This window comes from Fringilla coelebs (assembly GCF_963513975.1).
Source record: "Fringilla coelebs genome assembly, chromosome: 3".
Classification (NCBI taxonomy): Eukaryota; Metazoa; Chordata; class Aves; order Passeriformes; family Fringillidae; genus Fringilla; species Fringilla coelebs.
Genome location: NC_140030.1, coordinates 108,455,464 through 108,477,692, shown reverse-complemented (window position 1 = coordinate 108,477,692; position 22,229 = coordinate 108,455,464). Strand labels below are relative to the sequence as shown.

General features: G+C 40.1%; 1 protein-coding gene across 1 annotated transcript in view; it reads right to left on the bottom strand.

Annotated features, from left to right (window-relative positions):
- Positions 1-7,569: 7,569 nt before the first annotated feature.
- Positions 7,570-22,229, bottom strand: part of TASP1 (taspase 1) — a 77,726-nt gene continuing 63,066 nt past the window's right edge. The window contains exons 13-14 of the mRNA XM_084201933.1: positions 19,029-19,102; positions 7,570-9,053 (exon numbers count right to left, since the gene is read on the bottom strand). Of these exons, the coding sequence (XP_084058059.1) occupies positions 8,958-9,053; positions 19,029-19,102 (170 nt within the window). The 3' untranslated portion in view covers positions 7,570-8,957. The remainder of the gene's footprint in view (positions 9,054-19,028; positions 19,103-22,229) is intronic.

Here is a 22,229-nt window from a genome sequence, read left to right as displayed (position 1 = left end):
AGGTTGGGTTCTGACTCTGTCAGTGTTGTTTCAGTTTACTTCATTGTTTATTTTATCTTTTTATTTTCTTCCCTTGTAAAGAACTGTTATTTCCTGCTCCCGTATTTTTTTTTTGCCTGAGAGCTCCTTAATTTAAAAATTACAGCAATTTGGAGGGAAGGGGTTTTCATTTTCCATTTCAGGGGAGGCTCCTGCCTTCCTTAGCAGAGACCTGTCATTCCAAACCAAGACATGGGTTCATTTAAGTTACTGGAGTTTAGCAGCCTATCAAAAAGTTCCCAAAATTCTTGCATTTTGCAGAGATGGATGATGCTGTGGAAACTGGGACTTGCACAGCTGAGTGAGGAATGGGCATGCCCCCTGGGATGCCTGACAGCCCCTCATGTTTTCTGTCCTTCTCTCCATCCTTAGGTGCCACGTGGCTCCAAACTCCAGCATGTTCACGAGTCAGTGACATTTCCAAGGAAGAGCACACAGAGCGTGAGGCAGCCCTGATTTAGTTGGTGAGGAAGTAATGATTTATATTAACATTTGAAGCAGGTCATTAAATATGACCCCCTCACTGCAAACCCCATGCTGAGCAAGATATTTTCTTGTAAATTATTTACCAGCAAGCTTTTCATACTTTTGCCTTGTAGGTTTTCCATAACTGAAGTCAGGCTCACTCACATTTCCCAAGCCCTAGTAGCAGCTCTGCTTTAAACTGTGAAGACATCTGAAGGCTGCTGCAAATTGGTTGGGACAGCTCAGCACAGAAGAAGAAAAATTTGGGGGTTTTCTGCCCCAAAGGTGATTCTGCCCTCCTACTCTGGTGAGACCCTATCTGGGATGCTGCATCCAAGTCTGGGATCCTCAGCAGAGGAAGGACATGGATTTGTTGGAGCAGGTTCAAGGGAAGGCCTTGAAGATAATCAGAGAGAGAGCTGGGCACCTGTGCTGTGAAAACAAGCTGAGAGAGGTGGGCTTGTTCAGCCTGGAGGAGAGAAGGCTTCAGGGAAGCCTTCAAATCCCTTCCAGTACCTAAAGGGGGCTTTTAAAAAAGATGGGGATACATTTTGTAGCAGGTCCTGTTGCCATAGGACAAGGTATATGGGAGGGAGGGAGGGAGGGAAGGAAAGGAAGGAAGGAAGGGTTGAATTTCAACCTCCCCGAGCAACATGGGTTTTGCACAGCCCGCTTTACTCTCAGTTCTTCCCAGCCAGGGCAGGGTGGGAAGCAGATAGGCAGTCCCAGCTCCTGGCTTGCCCCCCCAAAACCCATGGCTTCACCTGGCAGATTCCCAGCAGCCCCGGGAGAATACTCTGTTGGGATCCATGCGCACATGAGACGCATCAGGCTGATGCTCTGGCCAGGACAGGAGCCCCGCTCGCAGCTTCGCTCCCAAAGGTGCAGGGGCAGGAGAGGGATGGAGCGGCAGGATGCGGTGTTGCTAACACTCGACGTGTGTCAGTGGCACTGCTGAAAGCGTGTCCCTGTCTGTGGTACCCTCCTGTGGCCAGGTCTGACATAGCAGCAGCCGGACACCTGCGCTCCCAGCTGGGGAATCGGGAACGGCTTGGCTTGGAAGGGACTTTTACAGGTCAGAACCACAGAATCACAAGGTTGGAAGAGACCTTCAAGATCACCGTGTCCAACTGTTCCCTAACACTTCAACTGAACCATGGCACTGAGTGCCACATCCAGTCTTTTCTAAACACATCCAGGGATGGTGACTCCACCACCTCCCCGGGCAGACCATTCCAGTATTTTACCACCCTTTGAGTGAAAAACTTTTTCCTAATGTCCAACCTGTGTTTCCCTTGATGCAGCTTGAGACTGTGTCCTCCGGTTCTGTCAGCTGCTGCCTGGAGAGAGACCAACCCCACCTGATTACAGCCACCCTTCAGGAAGGTCTGCTCCAGCCCCCCTGCAATGAGCAGGGACATCTTCAACCTGACCAGGCTGCTCAGAGCCCCATCCAGCCTCACCACGAATGTTTCCAGGGATGGGGACCCCACCACCTGTCTGGCAACCTGTGCCAGTGTTTCAGCACAAACCTTCATCCATATGACAGCCCTGCCCTGCAATACCTCACCCCTGGTGATCACCAATCCTTGTGTTCATCCAAGCCACCCACAGCACTGCTTCCTCCCCAGCAATCTCCACACCAGCTTGGTCCTTGGCCCCTGGTTTTGGAGCAGGGAGCTCCCAAGGGTCTGGCACGGGGCTCAGCATCTCCTGGCTCTGCTGCTCACTGGAGCTGCCCAGAGGAGTGGAGCTGTCCTTTCCATAGCTCCCAGCCAGGCACTGTGTAGGGATGGCTCCTGCCTCTTTTCTCTGCTGATCCAGCTGTCTGTGTGCATGGGCAGGACTCAGAGCTCCCACAGCCATTCCACATTGCCAGCCACCGCCACTGTCTCTGCTTCCAGCAGGCACAGCCCCTGTCAGCCCTTGGCAGGCAGCTGCTGCTGCGCCTCCTGTGGCAAGTTTGGGCTGGAAAACCAAAGGAAACGGTGCGGGGGCACCTCATCACTGCCTAGATCTGCAGCATGCTCAGCATGCACTGGGAACTCCTGATTTTGAAGGATGCTGAAGATGCAGGGGAGCCCAGGGATGCAGGAACTTTCCCAAGAGATGCCAGCAAATTGTGCCCCATGTCCCCTGTCTATCATCTCCTTCACATTCCCAGCAAAAAGGCTGCTCTTCTTGCTGAATGGGGGGGAAGGAGGAGAAGGATTCTTATGTTTTAGCTTTTTTCTGATATGGCAAAGCAGTGCCAACAGATGGAGCTGTGCAGAGCAGAGAGCGCTCACTTTGGCAGAGCGCAGGGGAAGCAGCAGCCGAGCATGGAATTCGAATTATTAAACATAATGAGAGATGAATCATCTCCAAGCAGGAGACAAGCTTTATTTACTATGCTCGAGTGAAAAATAAGTCTGTCAACAAAGCTATAGCCCAGAATGGGGGAATCCCAGGATTTCTCCATCCCTTCATGTGAGGATGTTCTGTCCCAGGAGAGAGGAAGGGCTCATCACAGCCCTTCAGTCCTGAGCTGAACTCACACCATCACCCACCAGAGCTTCACATCAAAAGCATATATCATGCAGGACTTCTTCCTTCCCCAGCCTAATCCCAGACTTCAAAGCCTGGACACAAGGGCATGGCACAGAGCTTCCACCCATCATCTCCTTGGAGATGGATCAAAGTTCTCAGCTGAGCCCTCTTGCCTAACCCGAGGCCACAAGCACCATATGAAGACTCCAGAGCTCACCAGCAAGCAGGAGAGCAGGGATGCAGAAGCAGCAGGCTATCAGGAGGGCAGAAAAGGGGAAGAGTCAACAGCAGGTGACCCTTTTTGGATTTGTATGCACAGACAGTGAATTTGAGAGCTGCATTGTTTCACCAAGAAATAAACCTACCTTGTTTAGCTAAACTTATAAAGTCCACTGTCAAGTTAGTGCTTTTTTCCTGACAACATGGACTAAAACAAAATGTACTTTGTATCCTCACTGGCAGGTGACTAACAAGAACAAGGTCTCACAGCCTACCTGCATGGGAGATAGAAATAATTAGAATATTTAAGATGTGGAGGAGATGTCAGCTCTCATTTGAAAGAATTTTTCCTTTTTGGTATTTTCAGGTAAGGAGAATTAGTTAGCAGGAAGGGAAAAGGGCTTGTATCTTCTTTCCAGCCACATGAAAGGTTTCAGCAAAGAAGCAGCAAAAGTTTATGTGGTCTATCTCTTACAAGCCTTGTTCAAAAAAGTCATTTTATCTACTTTTATGTCATGAATAGAGGATGATTTTCATGGCAAAATTACATGAACACTGTATTGGTATTTGCAAAAGGACTGCATGAAACAACAACTTTGGTGGAGAATTCTCAGGGCAGAAAAAATGAACTCACCAGAAAGTACAAAAAGCAGGGATGACTCCTCTGCCTCCTTCACCAGCTCCCCTGTTGCCAGCAGGGATGCAGTTTACTCTTAGCTGCAAAAAACAGCAGTATTTTCAAGCATGGACAATTTGATGTCAAATCTCAAGCTGACAGGGAGCAGGACTGGGAGATCTCCAACACAAAATTGCATTGTGTGGCTGTTATCAGTCACAACTCACATTTTAAGGAAAAAATTGCAAAAACCATGTTCAGTAGGATTTCTATCACAGGTCCAGTACATACAGAAGATGTTACACTCCAGGCTGGTTTCCTGGCTTACTGGCACTTACCTGGGGCACAGTGTTTGCCACAAGTGAGCTGTACCATGGGAATCCTTGCCCAAGGTTGTGCTTTGATGGGTTGTTGTTGATACCACTCACACACATGTACCTGAAATGAAACCAGGACTGCAGAAATTATCATTTTTAGGAAAACTTGTAAATCATGAAACAGTGCTGAGGGGCCTTTAGCTCCTTTTAGTGCAGTCATTGCTCAGCTACAGCTGATTATTTGTCCAGAGGAGTCTGTGGTTTGGTTCTTTCATTTGGCTTGCTGGAGCCCTACACACCCAATAGATATTCCCAGAGAATCCAAAAAATAAGTATGAGTCATCAAAACATCTCACACAACCTCATTTCTGAAGCCTTCAGTATTGGCATTAAGGGACTCATAAAGTTGGAGTCCTCTAAGATAAATACCTTCAAGGATGACATCTTGGCTCCACTGAAGCTGATGGCTGAGCTCCAAAATGACACTTTCTGAAAATGACATTTCACTTTGAAAGGCTTTTTGTTTCAGAAAGATGAGCTTAGCTGATCTCTATCCCCATGCCTCAGTGGATATTTGCAGCAATACAACATAATCACTGAGACCTCAGAGGTAAGGGAGGGTAGGATGGTTTAGGCACAAAGCCAAGGGAAAGCAGGTCCCACTGTACCTGCCACTCATGCTAACACAATTTATTTGCTTCATTAGGCACACAGGAGTGGGTAACAAGACACATCTGCTGTGTTTAAATCCCTGTCAAGGGATACTAATGGTCTTTATGGGGATTTAAGCCCCGGGTTATGTGGAATGTGTACAATCTAATCTGTGTCACTGTAAAATCTAAACCAATAAAAGTCAGTGTACAAGTCCTCCTTATCTCTGTGTTATCTCCCAATAGAGTGAATAATCAAACAGGGGGTTCTTACAGTAGCAAAACCTCCCACAAGCATTTTTGTAAAAAATGAGCAAAAAGAAAAGAGGCAAGTTTAATTAATCAGTAATGCTGACCTTAGACCACTACCCAAGTCCTTTGCCACAAGCTTCCATATAAAATCTCAACACAACTTCCTGCAAGTTACAGGTTCTCAGCATTTCTTGGAAGATCTGGCCTCTGGTATGAGGCAGTGGCCCTTTCCCAACTCTCCTACAAGGCATCTACAAAACCTCTGCTGACATTACATGGAGGCTAAAAGCCACAGAAATTGTGTTTGTCTTCCCTTTGCTGTTAAACAAAACAAATCTTTCATGTGAAAACCAAGTGTAAGGGAGCAGTTCAGACTTTGTCTCTTCAAATATCCCTTGGAAGACAAGCCCTAAAAGCATGTGAAGGATATTTCAATTCTTTGAAAATTCAGGTTTCTTGGTTACTGTCTCTTATTCTTTTTTTCCTTCAAAATAATTTAGTTTTCTCTCTATCACTTTCCATTGATTTCTGCTCTCCCCTGCTGGCAAATTTATTCTGTATACTCTGCTAACAAAAGCCTTTATTTCCCTACCCAGCTACAGTATAAACTTTCCCTTCAACTCTTCAATTCTCTCCTAAACCTTCTCCTATCAACCAAGCTGACCTGAAAACCAAGTTCTTTGCCTAAGTCATATTTTAATATGAAAAAGTGACTCTCTACTAAGAGGATGGGATGTCAGTCACCCAGAATTACACTTATCCCAATTCTGTTAGAGGGGCAAACCTTCTGAGAATGAGGAGATGGTGCTCAGTTATTTGCACACACAACACTGTAAAAACTGAGGAGATGGTGCTCAGTTATTTGCACACACAAAGCTGTAAAAACTGAGGAGATGGTGCTCAGTTATTTGCACACACAAAGCTGTAAAAACTGAGGAGATGGTGCTCAGTTATTTGCACACACAAAGCTGTAAAAACTGGCCAATCCAGTGTCTTTCAACAGATAAATCCTGCTACCACTGAATGACAAACTCTTGATATATCTCACTGACTCAAAGTAAACAACTACCACAACTGGAAGAAAAAGAAATCATTAAATTGCAAGCCTTCCCTTTAACAAGCATGTTTAAAGTCTCATAGCACACTTGAGAGCTTCCCATCTAATCCTGCATCATTCTGCTCAAAACTGGGTTATACTGTCCAGTTGCACAATTACCACGTGCCACTGTGAAATATTGTACCTGCAATGCCATAACCACCAATTCCTTTGGCTACTTTTTATGTATTCTGCTTTTAATTCACAATTTAAGCAACAACAGCAGTTACCCCAACCTTGCTAGTAACCCTAGATTTATTACCAGCTTTGTTTTCTTTTAGGCTTCCTTCTTTTCACAGCACCTTCTGTACTGTCCTTCCCAGTTGAAGAATGAATAGGACTACTCTGGCACTGCTGATCCTCTAGGACACAGAACTGTGCCTTTGAGTACAAAACTGACAGAATTCAAATTTTATTTCTATGTATTTCACTTGCTCACCCTTCCTTTACAATTTCAGCAGCTATTGCTGTCCACTGGGTCATTTCCTCTTGGGCTGTATCTGCTTATGCCAGTGGCAATGGTTACTCATCACACACACAGGGCTTACAGAACACATCACTGCAGTGTCCCTCCTCACTATTTGTATTTCATGAGCCTCTTTTAAGCTCAAAATAGAACTAGTAGCACAATTAGATGCATAATTAAGGTCATGTAAGATATTTCATTGGTTTAAGTGGGAGCTTGATAGGAAATTCTGCTCCTGTCAGTCTTCACAATTACTGATACCTAAGTCATACATGCTAAGATGATTTTCTTCTCATATGTACCTTAGATAGAAAACTCTGCACCAAAAAGGAGAAAAAAAAATTGACTGGAGTATTGTATAGATACAAAAATAAAGTAAAAACAAACTACAAAAATCCTATGCTGGAATCCAAACCTCCAAAAAGAGAGAGTAAGCAAGTAAGGAGAAGAAAGCATTTATGAATTTATGTTTTACAAGCATAGGGCATGAAAGAGTGAATTTATGCCAAAATTTCTATATGATGTCAGTACAGAAAAGCACTTTTAGAATAAAAGCAGGCTAACACTGTTCCTTCAGCTTTTCCAACAACAAGGCCATTTTCAAAATGAGCTATGTACAAACATGATCTTCAATTTTTCACTCACTACACAGTGAAGGGTCCTGCACTTCCTCAGACCATGAGGGCACCTCTGAGGATCCAACCTCAAGCACTGTATTTCAGCACAAACTATTTCAAGACAGGCACATTCCACACTGTAGTTGTGCAACCTGGAAAGCTGCTGTTTTATATTATTTACAGAACTGGATTAAAATATCTTCAACTATAGGCCTACACTGAGGTCACAATTAAAAAACCATACACAGATGACAGCATCTCAATGTATGCTGTAGTATAATAGTGAAAATTAACTCAGGCCATTAAAAAAATTTTATTCTTTTCCATGAAAGATTGGTACTACAATCAATATAACCATTTCATCAGTCAAGTATGTCTGTTATAGGCAGGCACAATATTACAAAACAGGCAAGTACAATGCCTGATTAAGCAAATACAGTCTGAATATCTATTCATCCACTATTTCTGAAAACAGAATTATCAAATATCCACCAGGGAAAAGGATGAACTATTTTAGTTTCTCTTTGGCATACTTATCAGGACAATGAATCAATTACAAAAGTCTTCTATTGCTGCCAGTGCTGTGAAGGAAAAAGGACTGAGTGGAAGGTTTTATGTCAGAACTCGCTTTTAGGACTTGGGCAACCTGGCTCACATAGCCAAACTGGTGACAAATGACAGTTCAGCTGCCAAAGCTTCATGAGGCAGACAAGGATTCCATTGTTTTACACTGCAGGTTTGTTCAAGGTATCAAAAGAGTTACAGTAAATTTCTGCACAGTACATACATATTACACACAGTTATATAAATACCCATGCTGCGGCTGGACACGAAGTTGCTTTACCAACACCAAAGCTCAGTATCAGACCTCCCACCAGCCACTTGATACACATTGCACTTCCCATCCAGTAATATGTTCATTTCTGTACCTCTCTTAAAAATAGATTTAAAGCAGAAGTGAAGAATAATATTGAATCTTTCCATAAACTTTGTTTTCTTATTTACACTGTAATATTCCATTATACATAAAGACTGCGTAACGATACATTATCTTCATATAGCTTTTTGCAATACATACAGCTTGGAGCTATTAACATCTTGGTTTGGGAACACAGATATGACCTATAAGACTATTAAAAACAATTTGAGCCTTAATTTTGCTCTAGTTTGTTTCACTGAAACCATTCTTTGAACAACAAAAAAATCCTCCTTACTGGAGAGGAAAAAAACAACTCATGTTTAAATCACCTCTGGATTTCCTTAAAACCACTAAGAAACTTAGAAACCATAATAATTTTTTGCATAATTATAAAGCCACTTCAAAGGCCTGTTACTTTTAAATTTAGAATATGAATGACAATTGTGACCCTATCTTTAAATTAGTTTTTCTTAACTTTTGGTTCTCTTTCAACACAGAAAAATTAAAATGCAATCATTAATTATACATGATCTCTGCACAACTGGGGAGTGTTCCTATTTTATTCGTGGGACAAAATGAACATGCACACAACCCCCATTCACAGAGTGAGAACATAAACTACAGCAGCACTTGTCTCAAGTTGTGGTGCACATGGTTGCAATACGGAGTATAAAACAAAAGCAGAATTTCCAACATCTGTTAAAACACACAAAAAAAAAAACACCCTTATTGTACAAAGAGTCATTCACATTCTCTGCAATGAAATGAAGAATCAGCTGCTTTCTGGACTCTCCAGCCTGCAAACTCCTCCTTCTATTGCCACGGACTGTCCTGCCACAGCTCCAGGAGGAAGTCTTGAAATGTGAGTCTGTGGAAAAGTCAAGAGAACATTATGGACTGAGAAAAGGCAAAATTATGCAGGACAAAGTAAGCTGGTAAGTATTGAACAATTAAGCTGTTCCCTCACTGAAGTCTGAGGACAAACTACAAAGCAACTTAAAAAGCAACTGAGATTCTTTTTCTATTTTGTTTGCATTAATGTTTAACACATGAAGGGAAAGACCAGGACAGATACACAGAAAAGGCAAATTAGATGAATCAATGCACTGAAAGCAGAAAGACGTATCCAGAGTGAAGACAAAAGAAAATACTTCTGGCATTTCATGGTTTACAGGTCTATTTCTTAGGGTGATTCAGAAGTCTTTACTACTGCATACAGAAATACACCTTCGAGAAACCTCAGACAGAATTAAACACTTGACAAAGTAACACTTCAGAGGGTAAAGCAACTGCAATGATCAGGATGCAAATAAGAAATTTCTCTGCATAAAATACCTACACATCCACCTAAAAACCTCCAAAGACTTCCTGTTGCCAGCTACCAAATAAATCAACCAAAAAAAACAATTGTGTTGCTCCCAATAGGCATCTTTTCCACAGAAAATTTTAAAAGCCTTTGAGAAGGCACTGGAATATTTCAGCCAGGAAGTGGGTATGTTTGTCTGTGCACACAACACTCCAGTTTATAACTGAATTGTAACTCAGTGATCCTAAAAATCTGTTAATGATCCTTTATGTACTGGGGTATGTTTTATTACTGATGGGCAAAAGCATCTGCTTATGAAAAGATACTTTGACTTACTGTTAAGAGTAATGACTTTTTATCCCCCTTTGCACATGTTTCTACACTGTGAAAATTGCTCATGTTCTATTAAATTAGGAACTAGAAATGATTCCTACTATGGTATAAAGCTCAAAACATAATGTTGCTGGCATTTAGAAACTACAGCTTCCTGTAAGTGCAGCCCACCACATATTGGTTTGTACATAAATTATCCCATTTAAAAGATTTAGTAGTTGCAAAATGTATAACTTGCAATAAGGCAATGTTTGTTAACATTGTTAAGGGGTTGTCAAAAAAAGTACAAATGTAAAAGTTCAGTAGGAAAAATTTGCATCAATTGAGCAGAAAGTGATTTGAGACTCTAAACTCAGGTCATTACATTGAAGAAACATTTTGTGTCTTGAGCAGCTTTTTAAAATTCCTTTCTTGATAAGGGGGCATCCTGCTGCCTGCACTTAGGTGGCCTTGTTTTAACTTAAATCACAGAATAAGATTAAACTTAAAACATTTCAATGCTTTCATTTTATTGCTAAAACTTTGGTCTCTGGCTTTACTGCTTGACATATGAACATGTTCCCACTTTCAGAACAATTTCAGTTACAATTGTGATTTACCACCCCAAGAAGAAAATAATCTGTTGAAATATCTTACAGTTTCCCTCAAAATGTAAACAGTTTTTCTGTAGATGTCATTTCATAAATTAAAAAAAAATAATAATAAAAGGAACAAAATCAAGGGAAGGAAAGGTATTTTTTATTCTATGACTGACAGATCCATGATATTTTCCCAGGTCTGTAAAAATTTCTAAATGAAAAGGATGACAGTATAAAAGCAGCACTGTTTAATGGGCATGGTAGCAAATTTGTTTCCTCAGAGGAAGAATGCCACTTGTTGTTAGGTGAGGTACTGCAATCAGAGCAAACCAGTAAGTTAATCCTAATAGGTTTTTGAGCAAGGGGAGGAAAATGTACAAGAGGGGATAAGCAGGCAGTCATTATCTATTAATACATGAGCAAGTATCTATGCTTAAATAGCCACCAAAATCCCATTTCCTATAGAAAACCTCATTTCCTACGTCAGGAACACATTCCCCATACACAACCACTATACACCAGCATCTGAAGATTTCCATTTTCAGAAACACTGAAACCACATTATAACAAAGCATTTCTTAAAGACTTTACTTGCATCCTGTTTATTTGCATACTTTCTATGATGGAGTAAATACAGATCTGGTTCACACTGACTACTTTTTATTACTTTCACCAATGGCTGCCTTGTGTAGAACAAAAATGAGACAGATCTAAGATGATAATGTTTAAGATGTTACTTAATAAATAATTTGAAAGGGTAACATTGCCATGTCAAGACAACTGTAGAAAACTCCCAAATGAATTCTTATATTTATATCTCCCTTGTTCTTAACCAAAAGAACAAAGTCCAGTAAATAAAAAGAAACATCAAAGAAGACTGAATATTTTTAAATGAACCACAGCACTTATTTGTAAATTCGTTACATTTTTATATCCCAACATCATATTTTACATTAAGTCCAGATTGTATAGTCAATTAGGTTTAAAGTCTACAAACTTAAAAATAAAAAAGCAAACAAAAAAGAAGAACACTGGAAAGGTTTTAATTGAACTCAATTAGTCTGTCAGCTTTACAAGTTGAATGAACCCACACCTGGAAGAAATTGTGCCTGGGACCACAAAAAAAAAAAGGAAAAGAAATATTTTTTCTGAATGAATCCTCCACTCAACTCCACAGAAAGTATGTCAAAGAATGGTAGATTAAGAATGATGAGTTATCCATATCTTCAGCTTCATATACAGGCATTTTACAGTCCCAAGAATATGCTGATTTGCTTTGCCTTCCCAGAGAAAAGCAAGGTTGGTGAGGGTCCATCAGGAGATGAGGTACCAACATCTGCGACACCAGTCAGTCACCACAGATTTGGCTGCAGCTTAGAGGGGGAACCTCTTGTCCACAGTTCCACAGGAAAGAAGGTAAATGCTGGGAGAAACACTTGATCTTTTGCTTCCTACCCCTCTACAAAGCCCAAAAGAGCTAACCAACGTTCTGATGCTGATTCTTGCTCTGTGTTCTTGCCATCCAAACACTCAGTGTTTCCCTCTTTCCCTCCTAACCAAACCAACATCATGGAACTACTGACACCCCCAGCCCCAGTGCTGCAGACACTGCAATGTTACTCTCTCCCAGTACTTTCTGATGCACACTGCAAAGTTCCCTGCTTACAAAACTACTAGCTCTTTCTGGAATTCATGGAATACAACACCTACAGGAACAATATATGGTTTCATCTTTTTGATTTCTATTACTTCATGTCTCATAGAGAAAGATTCTGAAACAACCTTGAGACCAAGGAATATAAAAAACATTTTCTTTTAAAGAACTAGTCTCCTCCATCTATTCACATTAAAGTATCAGTTTGTCACAACAACTTAGAGAATTTTTCTTTCATTAAAAGAATTTTTCTTTCATTAAAAGCATAAATTTCAGCCAAGAGACAGACAGTGCTGCATGAGAAAGCTGAAATCAATCAAACGCTGCCAAGAGGACAGAGTACAAGTACCAGATGGCAGCACATTCAGTTCTTTAGCAAATCTAAGGAGTACTTCATGTGTTTAGCACTCTTATTACACACTCAGGATGTGCTTTAGACAGAATAATTTATAAAACAAACTTTTTCCATTCATTACACTACAGAGATGAAATATAATGAAAGACCAAAGATAGCATATCCTTAAGGAAATTGCTTCCTATGGCTTTTTGCTACTCAAAAAAGAGTACCACCAAGCTCACATATTCTTTAGAAATTTGGAGCCTTCTAGCTGGCTACACACTTCCACCATCAGAACCATCTGACCACACATTCTGAACTTATTTTCTAAGCAGTAAAAGCCCATTTTGGCAGCAACTCTGCTGCTCTGTCTCCTGGTAATCTCTTCTCCACCATGGTTTGTATGTACACCTGTAGCACAGCAGGAGAAGGTGCCCCACTAAATACTGGCAGCTGCTGTTATCAGAAAATGCCATGTGCATCTTGTTTGGTGAAACCTTATTAAAGAAAAAAATGGGGAACAAATAAAAAGAGAGGATCCAGAATATTGGCCTTGTTAGGAAACAACAGAAAGACAGTGATGGGTCACATCTGGTCTCACTGCACTGAAAATAATCATGTTACATACAGGTTGCTTAGGAAGTTAACAGTTTTGCAAACTCAAATTCATTCTGTGGCTAAGTATATTACTATAAACTATTTATGTATCTAATTAAATCACTCATATCTGTATCAAGACAGCCTAAAGACACATATCAACCAATCATCTAATCAGCTCAGCATCCCAGGGTTTTCTCAAGGTATTCTAAACCCTGTCATGAATCTTCAAATGTGATTTGTATCATTATGAATTGCAGGTGCTAAGGTTATTGCATTTATATTTGCATACCTGCACACACAGTCCCATCTTCCCTACTCCACTCTGTCAGCCAAATCCAGGGAGAATTCCAGAACTACTGCCTTTATGCAAGAACCCAACCCAAAAAGTGATTTTGTCTTCTCATATCAGAGCCAGTTAACTTCCATGAAGCCAAACATTTTAACTGGTATCTTAGCACTGAAGGTTATTTCCAACAAATAGAAAAACCTTATTTTTATGAGAGAACTGGATGGTCCACTGTATGCAAAAAGTAGTTTTCAAATGAAAATTTCTGACTGATTCCCCAGTCTTCAGACAAGCGTGAAGATTAAAGGAAATAACAACACTGACATATACTTCTCCTGTCTCATGAAGTTAAAAGACTGTCTCTGTAGTCTGAAATGAATGACTGAATTATTTGACTTCATATTGCTGCTCACTAAACAGGCTGGGTAAGTTTTTCCACTAATTTTCAAATTAGAATTAGGATTCTTCCAAGATGTGTTTCTTCACCCAATGAGCACTGGAAAGCTGCCCTTCTCCTGACAAAGGGCTTTCACAGACCTTTCACTCACAAAGTCAAATACAGAAGCTCATCCTCAGAAACCAACAACAACCACTACAATCAGTGTTTGTCACAGGCATCACTTCAAACACAGAGGGAAGGACTTTTGCTAAATTTTACAACATCAGTAAAGGCGAGTAAATCCGATGATGACAGCTTCCATCTCCACAGGAAAAGTGAACTGGAGATGGTCTCCCTGTCCACCATGTTTATGTTTGCTCCTACTGGCAGATGAAATGAACTGTCAAAGATGAAAATTTGTTTGAACGCTGCAACCACAACGTTTGGTGTGGACAGCAGTTGCTGCAAACACAGCAATATGCAACACTCCCCACTAATGCTGCACTGTGTCTTGCAAAGCAATTTGAATTTGGTTCATTTGAGAATGGAAAGAACAGCTTATGTAACTTTGCATTATTAAAACCTGTCATAACATAAAGCTTAGCAGTTCATGTTATAGTAACTGAATAGCTGCCAAAAAGAGATTTAAACTGGCAACTGAATTGGATTATATTCAATATTGCAACTGGGCTTCTTAAATTTGCTGCCTAAGTCATCCAGCTGTTAGAAGAACTAAAACCTTTAAGTCTGAACTACTGCTCAAAAATATTGCAACATTTACAGTAATTGCCAAAGTCTGCAATGTTTATAGAGATCATATAGCAGATTTATAAATACTAAGAAACATAGTGAGCTGATAAATGACTTCAAATACTTACATAAAATAAATTACCAAAACTGCATTTTGCTGGTATTGAGACTGGATCTTGCACTGGGAAAAAAGGACTTTGACTTCAAATACTGTTGAAAACAAAGTGAGGAATTACCTATCTTCAGCAGAAACATCAGCTACCAGCAACTACTCTCCATCACCAGGACAAGACACCGGTCAGATTCAGGAAAAAGTAAGTACCCCAGCCACTTACACTTTCTGCATACAGAACACTTGCAGGACCTGAGTAAACAAATACTCTGCAGACCCTGCCTGAGATAAAAGGGCTCCTGTCTGACTGTACACAGACACACAACATGAAATCAAGCAAAGGCTGCCTACCCATAGCCAGAACCTTCAAGAGATGTCGTTGGTATGAGCACTTGCATTGCAGGCATACACTGCACTCTCGTTTGAGATTGAAGAATTTATTTTCCTTTGAAGCACCTTCCATTGAGCAGACATGGAACAAGAAGATATGAAGTCTTTGTAACCAAGAAGAGTCAATTAACTTGTGCAACCTAACCATTATCACCCTTCCTTCCCATTCCTCATTTTAATCTAATATATGTTATGGGTGAATTGAGGAATTATTTCTTCCTGCCCCAAATTACGTGGCAGAAGGTCTGCAAGCCCTTTGTGCAAACTGACACTCAAATTGCTTTACCAAATGCTACATAAACCCTCAAGACTTAAAGTACTGCACATCATCCACGACAGGATGGACAGAGCTGCAAGAAGCAACACCTTAGAGTAGAGCTGCTTCCCCAGTGGTGACAACAAAGATGCATCAGCTGTCAGAACATAACTCAGTCAGTTCAGGAAAATAGGAAATGATAATTGAACCCTCCAGAGTAATGTTAACGAAGTCAGAGCCCCAGTAACAGGGTGACCTTTTTAGCTGATGCTATGAACAGTTGTTAGATCTATTATGGATCCATAAAAAACCCCAAGCATCTGGAAGGTTGTTCTGAAGACCAACTAGTATCTCAGAAAGAAGAAAATTTGGACTGGAAAAAAAATAATTGCTTAAATTCATATCAAGTAATTAATGAGTCAACAACACAATAACAACAACAAAAAAATCTCCTCAGGTCATGCAGTTATTTAACCTCCCAGTCCTTCAATCTAGAAGTCATAACCTTTTGGATGCAGCAGTTACTGCTACAAAAGGAGCTGTGTGAATACAGAGGGAGCCCACAAACTAATATTTCCTATCTGCCTCTATGTATTCTCACAGCTGCAGCCAGAAACTTCTGCTGCAGCCCAGAATATTCCAACAGCCTCATGAATGGATAGAAAGAGTTGAGCATCGGCTACTGTGACAATTCTACCATCACAGAGGTGGCAATACAAGACCTCTGCTTCAAGAGATCTTGGGAAGCCCATTCATCTTCCAAAGAACAGGGCTGATGTTGAAATACTCCTCAACTTCAGTGTCTCTGCCCCTTAAGCTCATGATAATTAAGGCTCCCAAGCACCAGCCTGGGTTAGGTGCAGCAGCAGCTGGTGCAGGGTAGTTCAAGAATTATAGGAAAGAGCCAGAATGCTGAGATGAAAAGATTTGTGACACCCAATTTGTGACAAACGCTGGCACCAAGTGATTTTGAAGCTGCTTGTGTTGAGAAGGATGACAAGAAAAAAAGAAAAGCACAGTTGAACCAGCTAAGATCTGCCTTGATGAGCTGTTTGTGGCCTAAGAATCTGAGGGAAGCAACTGGGATATCCACTGTGCAGGTGCTGGAGATGACACTTCCAGAGTTAGAAGCGGTGGAGGAGCTGAAATAGTTCCAGCATCCAGAAAGAGCTGATAGGACACACAAACAGAGGTGACTGTGTCAGCAATAAGGTGTGAACTCAGTTCATCTGAAAAGGCTGTGCAGGATTCTTAAAGCAACATTCAACTAAACACTTTAATCCAATAGGAAATGGTGACTTTTCCAGGCAACTGGTTTTAAAAAAAAGAGACTGGACTCCTTTCCAGAAAGTAAGCTTCAAATCAAATCAAATCACTATTAGTGCACAGCTCTTGCAGGCTCAGCCATTTGGTGCTGGTGAGCCAGAATGATCTGAAGGTGAGTGGCCAGCTGCAGAACCCAGCCTTGCCTAAACTGGGAGCAAACAAACCCCTGGTGCAAGGCTACTTCCAAAGCAGTGCTTGGAGAGCTCATGCTGCTAGAAGCCACAAGCACTGGCAGGTCACGGTGTACAAACCACTTAAGTCTCTGATCCCACTTTCCTGTCCCACTCCTCTTTTAAGGAGCTGCTGACAGATAACTGGTTGTCTCTATGCCTTGAGCACATCAGTGTCTGCAGGTGAGCTGCACCTACCCCGTGTTTGCCTTGTAAGAAAGACATCCTGTAGCCCCGCAGTTTCCACCTGGCGTTCAGAAGCACCATTTGCTAGTTCCCATTATGAATGGCATTAACCTCCCATGCCCAAAGAATCACACCAAGATAGTAAAGCAGGCTCCTTTTCTCTTTAGTATCTACCCCTTTAGATGATTCTAATATTAGTCTAGTAAAAAATTAAAGCAGTTCAAAAATCAGGCACTGTGACAACCGCTCAGTTTAAGAACAAAACTCAAGTCCTAGACTGATGAAAGAAATAAAACCTGAAGGTCTTTACCACCCTAGAAAAACAGGAAAGCAAATGTTTCCTTACAAGCTGCTGCCTAATCATTTTGCTATGGTCCTCATAAACAAGTGATATTTTATACTTTTATGAACTCTTATCCCATTATTCTTTCATGGCAAGCACTCAAAATTAACTGTAGCAAAACAGTCACTCTATTAAAGAACAGAGATTTTTTTTTTTCACTTGCAATACATTGTGTTCTATTTCAAGCCCAGTTTTCCATCTATAACTTAGTCCTAGTTGTAGCAGAACAAAATTCCAGCTTTTATGACAGGAGACTTTTTTTGATCAATAGAAGCCAGCAGCAAAAGCGTTTGTGGTTTTTCTCTGGAAAGCATTTGTGGCCACAGACTCAAAGAAGGAAGAAAGGGAGGGGGATTAACTCTTCAGTGAAGGTCAAAAACATAATTTAAAAGTGATCCAAGAAGAGCAGCTGTGTCTGTCAGCACAATCAGGATTACCAGCTGGAGAGTTTACCAGCAGTATGAAAACAATGCACACCAGATGTCAAATGTTGCAACTGTGAGTAGGAAAGCAACTCTGGGCATGGCACTGTCATGTTAATACTCATTACCAGACAGATTTCATATTTAGCATTTATTTATTAATTAGACACTACCAGGAAGAAACAATAACATTTTGAGTTTCACAGTGTAAGTAAGAGGCAGGTGTGCACACTGCAAACATTTAACATCCTTTATTCCCAGTTATTCTTTCACTGCAAACACAAGACAACAATTTTAAAGCTAACTAGCAAATACTAGAACATCTGTGCCTGAACTTGCTTTATTTCCACTCAGTTCAATCTGAGCTTTTAACTTCAGTTTGGACTTTTTTTCAACTAAATCTGAAACAAATACTAAGAAAAGAAGTAAAACCACACTCTTCCATGTATAGCTATCTGGAAAGAATTGTACCTAAGTTATTCAAAAGTGCAGCAAATACTTCACTTACACCTCTACCAGCACTTCCTTCATCAGCTGCTTGTTATCTTCCTTGTCTTTCTGGAGCATTCTTGTGGGTTTTTTTCCTGCACATTTTACATCTTGAAGATTAACTATATATATATATATATATGTGTGTGTGTGTGTGTGTGTGTATATGTATATGTATATTCTTGTGTTACCTTGGTCACATCCCCCTTTGCATCAATGTCTACAGAAACCATTACAGTCTCTGCTTGCAGCTTCTCCCATGTTCATTCCTGTTCTCCAAACATCTCTCCTAAATGCTTCAGCTGCTACACTACAGTACCCTCCTTTTTCTCCCTTCCATGCTCTTTTCCTAAGAATGGATGGCTCATCCACTTGGTTAAACCCTACTCCTTCATCATGATGTGACAGAATTTTCCAGTTTTCACTGTTGAATTCAAATTTAGTGTAATATTTCCCTCATTAAAAATCAATTATAATGCCCCACGAAACTGAAAATATGGATGGTAGTACTGGAATTATTTATCACAGAGGGTATTTTAGGAACTTGTTTGAAGTATGCTTTATATCTTCCTTGATGGTGCAATTGCTTTATCCAAAGGAAGACGTGCCCACAGAAAAATATGGTACAAGCATAACTGAATCAAGATGAATAAAATTATTCAAATACAAATACTGTCAGCAGAGGGAATGGACATGTGTTTGTGGTACCTTATCCTGACATGAAACATATGTTAGTATATGGCTGTTAATTAAAAAAAGAAATTAGAAATGCCTAATCAATTGACACATTTAACTGCTTATGCAACCATTACTTCTTCTGTTCTCTAAGAGAAAGAAATTTCTTCTATATTTCATTATCATTAATTCAAATTCTCCTCAGCTTCTGCAATCATCCTACTGTATTACATCTATTCCTCATGGCTTACCTTGGCTTTGCCATCCTGTGCAGACATGTATCCAACACACATGCTCTCTGTTGTATGGCTCCACAGAAATTCCACTATAAAGGAAAATGCAAGAAGTTACAAAAAGGCCTTGGTTTAAAATACAAGATGCAATTTAACAAGACTGTGTTTTGAGGAACAAATACAGCAAGGATAAAAAACAAAGGGCCAAAAACTACTTACCAGAGCAAAGAAATCTCAAAAGAAACATCTATCAAACAAAACAAGATTTCCCTGAGTATTCACAGTCACAACTGCAGAACTGTTAGCCACAATGAGAATGTTACTTTGATGACATGGAGCCTCCAAGATAAGAAATACATCACTCCAACTGCAGTTAAAAAATGGACCAGTGGCCTGTTCCACCCATCAGTAAAAGCTGACAGAACTTGTATTTGCCTGCCTTGAACCCAGACAAAAGCATAAAGCCAGATGGGCAACTATCAACAGGTAAAGGGGGATTTGTGGCTCAGCTGCCCAAGCAGGATACAGGCAAACATGCAGAAATGGTCAAGTTTGCAATATGGGAATTAAAGATATAGATCAGGCAGGAAAGACATCTGCTAAAAACAAAATTATCCTGCAGAAAAAGGAGGAGAGGTGTATGATGGAAACAGAGTAACATGCACAATAAGAAAAGATTTCTGGCAAAATTAGAGGAAGTCCTGGATTCAAAAGTATGCTGAATTACAACAGCAAATGCAAACATTTCTTTCTTTGTAAGGAACACTAAAGGTGAGAGAGGAAAGAAAGATGAAGAAGAATCCCCTAGCAAAGCACTCCCAGATCTGATTACCTGGACTTCCAGCACCAGGTAAACAACATCAGCTCTCTGGTACTGCACTCACAGCTAATTTAGGATATCACTGTTAGAGACCAACTGCCACACTTGCAATGATAATGATTAAGAAAACTAATCACTGCTCACAAGTATTTTTAATGCCTGTTAATCCAGTAAGGTGCTGTCCTGAAGTCTGAAAGTGTTTTGATTTATCAGCTGTTCAACAGCCTGTTCCAGTGATCTTTAATTGCCTGATACATATGCAGGTATCTTTATGTACACAAACACACTCCTACTCAGCTGCAACACAAAATTCAGATAAAGAGCACATTATTCAAATGTTCAGCTCTCTCTCAGTGGAGCTTTATAAATTGCCACACTCTTTTCCTCCTGCTCTCTGTCATGGTCATTTTAATTTGTATTCATAAAGTCTATAATTTGAAAAGGGGGGATAAGAAAAAAAAATAGCTGATCAGAATTTAAGGCATTTCACAGAATTCTGTAAAAAGGTTTAAAAAAATGCACTGAGGCACAAATTCTCTGTCTGGATTAGGTGAGGTGTCTTACATGAATTACACAAGATGCCTTGAACAGACATTTCCACAGATTTCTTTTGAGGCTGACTTTCACATACTGCAAAAAAAGCATCACTAGATGGGTTTAAAACCTTGACTCATTCCTATTCCTCAGGTTCCTTTAATGTGGCTGATGAAGGTCCCAGCCTGCTGAGCACACTTATCCTCCAAACCACATCTCCTTGCATAGCAATTAAACCAGAGCAGGAGATCAAATGCTAGATGATCCCAGTAAGATTCTGACAGATATGCAGATATCATCATGAAAGAAAAATGAACTTCATGGAGGTGTGTGCTCTGCTCCCCCAGAACAGATTTGTGACTGATACCACAAAGGTGAATCAAAAGCTTTCACAGAGTGAAACAATCAATGTGTGTTGGAGGGGCCCAACCTCTCCATGGCACCCCAAAGGCTCCACTGCCAGTGAAAGCATTTTTTTAAAGGACATATTAAAATTTGTCTTTAAATTTAATTAAATTTAAATTTAATTCCCATCTTTCAATTCTGACAAGCTGAGAAACAGTTCAGAACAAATACCCTCAAAATATTATATCTCTGCCTTTGAAAACTACCAAAAGTAGCCTGTACTAGCACAAACCTTAGTTACTGTTAGCCATTAAAGCTAGTGAACAATAAAGAAAATTCTGAATTATGTGTGAAATATCTTCAGATAAGTATATTTTCAACCATTCAATAAGTCACTTCCTTGCCATTTGTTTCAATATTAAAAAGAAATAAATAAAGATGATCCCTGTAACAAAGACATGAGGGTTCTTTATTCTATACACAAAGTTTTTCAGTATTAACCAACTTATTTTCAGTCCAAATAACACAAATACTACATATGTTTAATTGTGTGTTATCTCTGCATTCATTATAAGGTGGGAAATTTCCATGGTACAGAAAAAGCACTGTGTTACAATTAATCTCTGTTATTTCAGTGAAAAGAAAACCAAAAATCAATGAACAAACAATCATTACTTATGATGTACAATATATGGGGAATTTATAAATTATTTTTGAGGAAAAAATGCCAAATCTTCATTAATAGAATATGTTCTCTTACATGAATGACACACATTGCATGAATAGAAAAAAATTCTCTCACTTGCAAATCTCGGGAATTGAAGATTATGTTGATCTTGTTTGTTCTTACTTAATCACACTTGTATTTTCATTTTCTTAACTCTTTTTTTAAGGATAGAATTTATGTTGCAGGATGCTGTTGCACTAGGTAAGGTCACAATTGGGTAAATAATAATAAAGCAGAGTATTATACAAAGGAAAAACATTTTGGTGACATTAGACAGGTCAATGTGACCCAATAAATATGCACATAGCTGCACATCTGAGGAGCACCACAGGAAAGGAGATGGCACAAGTGTCCTCCTGAAGTAATTCATATGCCCCCAATCCCAAATTCTCTTGGAGAATCCCAAATTCCTTCTCTTGGAGAGGCCTTACTGTCTCAGGGTTGCATTTCCACCCTGTTCCCATCTGTTTCTCCCACACAAACCACGGGACAGTTTTCCATAATACACTTTCCTGCCACAAAGCAGCAAGAGAGGGATTGTGTTTCCAGGACAGAAACAGGGATGAAGGGGATGTAAAGCCCTTTTGGAACCAGACAGCTACTGGCAGAGGCAAAGTCCAAGTGATTTCAGTATGAGTAGCAGAAAGTCCTGTTTGGTGCAAATGCAAATAGTAACAGTGACTTATCTAAACTGATTTTCTTGGCAATTACTGAGAATAAACAACCATAAACAACTTTCCTTACAAATTTTCAATGCATTCTCCAAATTCACACATTTTCTTCAGCAAAAAGG